General features: G+C 33.5%; 1 protein-coding gene across 1 annotated transcript; it reads left to right on the top strand.

Moving 5' to 3' along the window:
* Positions 1 to 3,198: 3,198 nt before the first annotated feature.
* LOC131018024 (glycosyl hydrolase 5 family protein-like) lies at positions 3,199 to 7,465 on the top strand. Its single transcript, XM_057946765.1, has 3 exons — positions 3,199 to 3,771; positions 5,523 to 6,117; positions 6,888 to 7,465. The coding sequence occupies exons 1-3, from the start codon at positions 3,199 to 3,201 to the stop codon at positions 7,319 to 7,321; spliced, it is 1,602 nt and encodes a 533-aa protein (XP_057802748.1). The 3' UTR covers positions 7,322 to 7,465.
* Positions 7,466 to 8,463: the final 998 nt, after the last annotated feature.

Genomic DNA, 8,463 nt, shown 5'->3' on the forward strand with positions numbered 1-8,463 from the left:
GGGAGAGGGTTGCCTCACCATATAAAGTGGCTCATGCCACTATCTCCAATCCAATGTGGAACACTTCAATACACCCCCCCCCGCACGCGCAACGTGGACTATCCCAAACGCCATCTGTTGACAAAGATATTGGGGGGCCCATCATTGGATTGGATTGGCTCTAATACCATGTTAGAAATGGATATTGGGCCCATTTCTCCCTTAAAAGGGCTTATAAGGGAGAAGGTTGCCTCACCATATAAAGTGGCTTATGCCACTATCTCCAATCCAATGTGGGACACTTCAATATCTTGTTTTTATTTCTTGGTCTCCTTTCTTATGGTTTTCCACTTTTTTGGTTTTTTTGTTTCCGTTGGTTTGAGTCGGGATTGTTTGGGGATGATGGTTAGGCCAGAGTTCCGGAAACAATCCTTCCCGCTCTTCCTCCGTTCTTTGTTTGTTTTTTCCGTCTCTTAGACGATGACTCTTTTCCTTTTTACGGTTTTTCCCTCTGAGTTTTCCGTGAAAAGGTTTTAATAAGGTTTGACCCTTAGTATGCTTTTCTTGTGCTTTCAAGGATTTTTTTTTTAAGTTTTTTCTTTTTCTTTAATATATAGCCGCATTTTAATAATATGTGCCAAAATACACACTTATTAAAATAAAAGGAAAAAAATATAAATTAATTAAAAATATATAAAAATTTTGGATCATTGAATTAAAAAAGAAAATAGCAAATATGCCCAAAGTAAGAACTTATTAAAATAAAAGGCAAAAAAAATAGAAGAGAGCGCTTTTGAAATAGCTATTTTGAAGAAGGAAACACAATATTTAGCCACTAATTGAAAAAACACAAAATCTGGCCATTTATTATGTGTAAAGATTGTTTTGCCCTTAATCAGGGCAGACCGGATTCGGGTCGAATTCGGGTTTGCGCGGGTTAGGCACATATGACACACATATGACACTTTTAGTGTCATATGTGCTAACCGAAAAAAAAAATCTAAGTATATGGCACTAATGACACTAATATGGCCATAAGTACCATTCGTGCAACACTACATAAAAGAGTATATGACACTAATATGGTCATAAGTACCATTCGTGCAGCACAAAACCCTTAATGGATAATCTAAACTCTAAATGGGGAATCTAAAACCTACGAGGAAGTGTTCAAAATGGACATATAATTGTACCCATATATATGGCACTAACAGCACTAATATGACCATAATTACTATTCGTATGACACTAATGACACTAATATGGCCATAAGTACCATTCGTGCAGCACTGAGTATATGGAACTAATGGCACTAATAATGTCATGTGTGCCTAACCCGTGCGCAAACCCGAATCTGGTTTGCCCTAATTAAGGGCAAAATAGTCATAAAACGTAAAAAAAATGACCAGATTTTATATTTTTTCAATTAGTGGTCAAATATTGTGTTTACTTCTTTAAAATAGCCATATGAGTATATTATTTCAAAAACAGAAATTTATTAAAAATATATCAAAATTTTGGATCATTGAATTAAAAAAGAAAATAGCAAATATGTGCTAAAGTACAAACTTATTAAAAAAAGAACAACGACTAAGAAAGAAGTAAAAGACAATAATTCTCTAAATTTCGAAAACAAAGAAGATAACAAAAGGAAATTAAATAGAAAAGTGTGCTCTGGGACTTGGACCCACCATGTCAGGGTGCTACCGGGTAATAGTTTTGCTACCCGCGCAAAGCTTGCTACGCGAAAACAATATCTCCACTATGGTTCTCTCCTATCCACGTAAGCTACTAGTACCCCAAATTTGAGAACCATAGTGGACAGTGGATGCTCTAATTTTCAAATTAGTTTAAATTATTGTCATGAGCTAATTGTTAAAACAAAATCGTAACTTTTAGTGTTTACAAAAAAAGGACTATATGCTAAGAAATTCGAAAATGGGGACTATACCTTTCATTATTTACATTTACATTTTTATTTCGGGTCCAAAATTATTTATTTAGGCTTTTGGTAACACCTAAAGCCCGTTGCTGATGTGGTCGTGCACTCGTGCTATTGTCACCTTTTTGGCAATTTTTTTTTTCCTTTTTTGCATTATCGATTTTTAGCACATTTCAGCCTAAAACAAGATTTTAATTAAAATTTATTATTTTCAGCTAGAATTTTCTAATTAGAATTAATTAATTAATTTAACTAAAATAAATAAATAAGAATAGGATGGGCACTATATTGAAATATGAATATTATTTGAACAGATTTCTTTGTATTATTGTTGAGACAATTTAACATAACTGATGTGTGAAATAAATAATTTTTTCATAAATATTAAGTGTAAAAAATATTTTCAAAAAGGTATAATTTAAAAAAAGGAAAAAAAATATAATTTTATATTTATTTTAGACTGTTATATGCTAAAAATTTCGATAATATAAAAAAGAAAAAAATTGTCAAGAAAGTGACATGGGCCACATGGCACGGCGCGCCACGTCATCAATGAGTTTTAGGTGCCAGCAAAAGCCCAAATAATTGATTTTGGGCCCGAATAGGAGTATGAATGTAAAAAATGAAAGTTATACTCTTTATTTTCAAATTCCGTAATATACAATCCTCTTTCTGAAAACACTAAAAGTTACCGTCCTATTTTAACAATTAGCTCAAATATTGTTCTAAAAAACCCTCTAACTCTAATTTACAAAAGCATATATTATTCATTTTTTAACAAATATATTATTCATATTTTATTTAAAAAATATTTATTCTTAGTCAAGGAATTAACGCATGTGCCTAATATAACAATTAACAAGCTTGTGTACCAACTAAAGAGGGTGATGTGTGTGTGAGTGGATGTACTGTGAATCGCAATATTAATTCCGTCAAATATATAAAACAAAATTAATCCAGATCGAATTCGATCGTGTAATGAACAAACTATTTAACTCCATTCATTGACGATTCATTGATATATATTCATTAATCCAACCCATATTTCAAGTACACGGTCAAGCATTCCAGACATCTCGTTAACAATGGAATCCGTCATTTAATTAAATACCTCCATGAGAAAATCTGTTATCTAATTCCACACTTACAATAATAATAATAAAGAGGGTTGATTTCCACAAAATATATCCGACTGTCTACATTTAATTCAAATAAATCGTGTATAAATATGATTAACCTGAAGACAAAATCACACTTAAACAAAAGTCCTACAAAAAATGGCGACGAATTATTTGGTGGTGTTTCTGCTTCTGCAAATCGTCGCCTTCTGCAGTTCATCGCCGCTGTCGACGAACTCGCGATGGATAGTGGACGACGCGAGCGGGAAGCGCGTGAAGCTAGCGTGTGTGAATTGGGCTTCACACTTGGAGCCAATGATCGCAGAGGGCCTCGAAAAGAAGCCAATCAACGAGATAATAAAGAAGATAAGTGAAACGGGGTTTAACTGCGTGAGGTTCACGTGGGCGACGTATATGTTCACGAGGCCTGATTACGGCAACCTTAAAGTCTCCGAATCCTTGGATAAGTATAATCTGTCGGCGGCGAAAGCCGGCATTGCCAAGAACAATCCTCAGTTCTTGGAGATGACGGTGGTGGAGCTTCACAAGGCTGTGGTGAGTGAGCTCGGGAAGAATAAGGTGATGGTGGTGCTCGACAATCATGTTAGCCGTCCCACGTGGTGCTGCGCCGGCAACGACGGCAATGGCTTCTTCGGAGATGCCTACTTTGACCCCAGCGAGTGGTTGCAAGGCCTAGCTGCTGTGGCCACAACATACAAGGGTTTTCCTGAGGTAATTAGTAGTTATTAATCTTTAATTTTAGTAGTGTTTTAAAAAAAATTAGTTTGTAGAAATTTGAATAGAACAGCTAGCTAACTGTAATTGTTTGAATAGATTTGCTAACGGTAATCGTTTGAAGAAACGTTTTATATCTTATTCAGATATTTTAGATGATGTTCATAGTAATCCATATCTATATGAATATGGAAGTTTAGGAAAATGTTATAGGTCCCCAACAAGATATATAACAACTATAAAGTATTTTCTTTTCTTTTCTCTTTTTAGAAGGAATGTGCTTTTTTGTTTGGGTTGGAAGTATGTATAGTTGATTTTACACATTTACATATGTATATGAAAATATGGGCTATAACAATGCAAGCGCATTGGTTTATCAATATTTCATGTGTGTTCTATTTGGGAAAAAAAAAAAAAAAAAAAACCCTAGCTAGTAGAAAAAGGAAAAAGATAAAATTGAACCCACTGCCGGCCCACCTTGTGTGCGTATGTTTGATATACAAACACAGACGCCACTCACCTTTTTGATTTGGCATACTGTATTTTTTTAATCAAATTTCTTATGCTTAAAAGGCTTATTCTCAAATGTTAGTATTTCATTTGTCCCATAAAATCGTGCATTTTTTTTTTATATATTCTTCAAATATATGTGCAGTTTCGATTTTAGGACATTATTATTTGAACAATTTTATTTGTATAATTTACATTTATTTACCCATGATTAACTTAATATTAATACCCTCAAAGTGAGACCCTAGCAATACACTTCAACAAATTTTTATTAAAATTTGTGCTAAAAGCTTTTTTACATATATTTCAGGGGCGAATAGAGTATATATCAATTTTAACACAAGTGGCTTTTTAGTCTGAACTTAAAATTAATATTACAAGTACAGTCAGTATTTAATTTTGTTGTTCACTTAGTTCAAGGCATAATTCATAAAAGAGTTTTAATTGGTTCTTAAGCATTTAAAAAAAATATTCCAGGGTATTTGTAAGTATTAACGCATCAACTTAACTTGGTCCAAAATTGTGATCTGAATTATTAAATCAAATCAACAACAAAGACAATTAAATAGAGTTAATGGGCTCAATTAGCACTTTTTGGATAAGAAAAGGAAAAAATGTCCACCCAAATAAAAATATGGAAAAATTAGCATTTTTTAATGTAAATGTACAATTATACCCTTAATACTGTTACACACTTTTTCGGAAAAATGTGTAATAACATAAAAGTGTGTAATTGCAAAAAAGTGTGTAACAGTGTAAAATACATTGTTACACACTTTTTCAAAAATCGTGTAATAGTGTATTTTACAATGTTACACACTTTTTCTCAAAAATGTGTAATTACGTAAAAGTGTGTGATTGCGAAAAAGTGTGCAACAGTGTATTTTACACTGTTACACACTTTTTCGCTTATAAAATGTGTGTAATAGAGTATTTTATACTGTTACACACTAAAAAGGTATTTCAGTCAAAAATGCTATTATTTCCATATTTTTATTTGTATGGCTAGAATTTCCTATAACTAAAAGGTTTTGGCTAGAGTAGGGTGCTGCCTTTAAATATTATCTCTATATATTTATATGTACTAATAAGTTCACGGCGAAGTCAAAATTCTTACTACTTATAATTTTATACCCTACTTAAAACAAAAAGAACATGATTTCACTAGCTTAACCTTTACACTGTTTAAAACGTTTTACCAACTGAGTTGCGCTTTGCTATCTTAATTGGTAATGAAGGTCGTCGGTATGAGTATGAGAAACGAGCTACGAGGCGGGCGGCAGAACGTGCCGGACTGGTACAAGTACATGCAAGAAGGAGCCAATACAATCCACGCCCAAAGCCCTGATTTCCTAGTCATCGTCTCCGGCCTATACACCGACACCAACCTCGGCTACCTCCGCTCGAAGCCCTTTGCAGTTAATTTCACCAACAAATTAGTCTTCGAAGCGCATTGGTACACATTCGGCATCCCCGCCAAGAGCTGGACTGCCCAGACCAACAATCTGTGCGCCACGGTCACGAAAAGGGCACGAGACAATTACTTCTTCTTGACTACTGCAGCCAACAACTCTTTCCCTGTCTTCATAAGTGAATTCGGCATTGATGAAAGTGGTGAGAGAGTTGCAGAGAGCAGATACATCACTTGCTTCTTGGCTGCGGTTGCTGAGAATGATGTGGATTGGGCTTTGTGGACTTTGCAAGGCAGCTACATACTTAGACAGGGTAAAGTGAATCTTGAGGAAGCTTTTGGAGTTCTTGATATTAATTGGGATCATCCCAGAAACACTACTTTCCTTAGCAGGTTGCAAATTGTTCAACAGATGAATCAAGGTACGAAATTCTCTTGTCACCACAACTTTAAACTTTCTCAAAGCTCATCATGTTACATTTCTACTAGTGTTGGTGCTACAAAATTAATTAATTGCAGCAAGTATAATTAATTTTTGAATACTATGAGGGCGTAAATTATTTAATTAGGATTAGCATATATAGATAAATAAATAAATAAATAAATAATAAGGTTAATTATTTGGTTGTAAATTCATAAACTAATTAGCTATATTTTTGTTTTTTCATATTCTGTACAGTTGGTGAATAAATACATGAACTTTGATAATTTCCCAAATTTTCATATAAAATTAAGATTTCAGCAAAATTAAATTTGACATAGCATTGAAATTTCTATGTCTAAACATTTCATGCTACATCAGTTTCTATGTCTAAACATTTTAATGCTATATCAGTTTTGATTTGGCCTGAATCTTAATTTTGGGAAAATCTCTAAAGTTATTAAAATTCTTGTATTTATTCTTCAACTTTATAGAATATAGGAAAAACTAAAACTTGTTAATAATTTATGGATTTATCGTCAGTAGTATATATGCTAATTTATTGTTAACAAAGATAGTCTGAAACTTTAGGACATCCTAATTGATAAATTCTACAACTCGTTTTCATATCTAATTGAAAGGGGAAGGACTCAGAGAAATTCATAATAAAAATAAAAATACTCAATCTTGTATATAATTATCCAGAATTATAAACGTGCCCTATATATACTAATGATGCCAACCTATATTTTATTGTCCTCTGCCATTTAGATTTCACGTCCAAGAAACCAACATATTACAAAATGTTCCATCCCTTGAGTGGACAATGTGTGCAAATTGTGAAGAATGAGACAGTTTTAGCCAACTGCAAAGATGCAAGCCGATGGGATCAACACCAAGATGGCGGCCCTATCAAGTTGGCGGAGGGTGCAGGGTGCCTGGGGGTGGCCGGAGACGGGGCCGCGCCTCGTGTTTCGAGTGACTGTTCGAGCAATGGGAGCAAGTGGAAGATTGTATCGAGCTCAGGTCTTCATTTGGCTGCTCAAGATGGGAAGGGGGAATATTTGTGCTTGGAAGTGAATGCTTCAGATTCTAAACTTGTGACCAAAAAATGTTTGTGTGTTGCAGACAATCTTACTAATCTACGCACCTGTGCTGACAATCCTCAACCACAATGGTTTAAACTTGTTCCAGCAAATGTTTGAATTAATGGTTATTGGGCAAGATGATGGATACACTATAATTCAACACTTTTTCCTCTTTGAAATTGAGGTTGAAGAACTAGTCAAATGTGTATTTGAACCAGGTTTTACCCAGAGAATAAACATTTGGGTATTATTTGTTTTACAAGCCGAATTTCATCTCATCCTGCATGTTACAAAATTTAATATTATTTATATATATATATATATATATAGGGGTAGGTTTCAGTGAGATTGCTATTTTTCGTGAGATCGTGAGACTAATATATAGTGTTCACGGTATTCAGAAAATTTAAAAAAATTCGCTTCCTCCAAAGTTCGAACCCAGATAAAAAAAAATTCCCTTTCAAATAAAACTATTTTTGCAATATAAATACCCCCATGTCCACAAAAAATACTCCCTCCGTCCCATAACCCATAAAAACATGCATAATTTTTATTTTTCGTTCGTCCCATAAAAACATGCATACCTCATTTATAATAATAATTTTCCCACTAAACACAATCAATGTGAGACCCTTTCTCTACTCACAATATATTTTACATGATTTCTTAAAACTTGTGTCGCCCTATACTATGCATGTTTTTGTGGAACTGATGGAGTAGTATTTTATTTTTTGCCATTTTTGTATGTTCACAAAAATTAATCTCTTTCTATTTATGGACAATACATTACCACATTAATTGTGGGTCCTTTTAGGTGTTACCCTTTCTCCACTCACAGTACATTCAACCATTTTTATTAAAATCAGTTGTTCCATTCTAGGACTATTGTTTGTAGATAACGTGATGAGTGCATGTTATAAATTTAATTTTATATATATATATATATATATATATATATATATACATACTGTAGACATACATATTATACACAGGATCGGGTTGATATCCAGTGAGAATGATTATTTTTCGTGAAGATTGAAAATAACGAATAAATCATAAATAAGATAATGCAACACATGAATAACTATTTTCATTTGGCTTTGAATCCTTGATAGAGCAAAAATTTCACCACATTAAATTAATACGACTTTCATACATTGTATTGCCTATTCATGGATTTTACACTACAAAAATCCTGTTGAACACCAATGGACTTTTATATTGGTATCAATACAAAATCCGTCGGTAAATTGGTTCCC

This window comes from Salvia miltiorrhiza, chromosome 3 (assembly GCF_028751815.1).
Source record: "Salvia miltiorrhiza cultivar Shanhuang (shh) chromosome 3, IMPLAD_Smil_shh, whole genome shotgun sequence".
NCBI classification, from domain to species: domain Eukaryota; kingdom Viridiplantae; phylum Streptophyta; class Magnoliopsida; order Lamiales; family Lamiaceae; genus Salvia; species Salvia miltiorrhiza.

Coding starts and splice junctions, on each gene's coding strand:
- LOC131018024 (XM_057946765.1), top strand. CDS start 3,199: ATGGCGACGAATTATTTGGTGGTGTTTCTGCTTCTGCAAATCGTCGCC. Junction 3,772..5,522: donor CATACAAGGGTTTTCCTGAG/GTAATTAGTAGT, acceptor TTGGTAATGAAG/GTCGTCGGTATGAGTATGAG. Junction 6,118..6,887: donor TGTTCAACAGATGAATCAAG/GTACGAAATTCT, acceptor TCTGCCATTTAG/ATTTCACGTCCAAGAAACCA.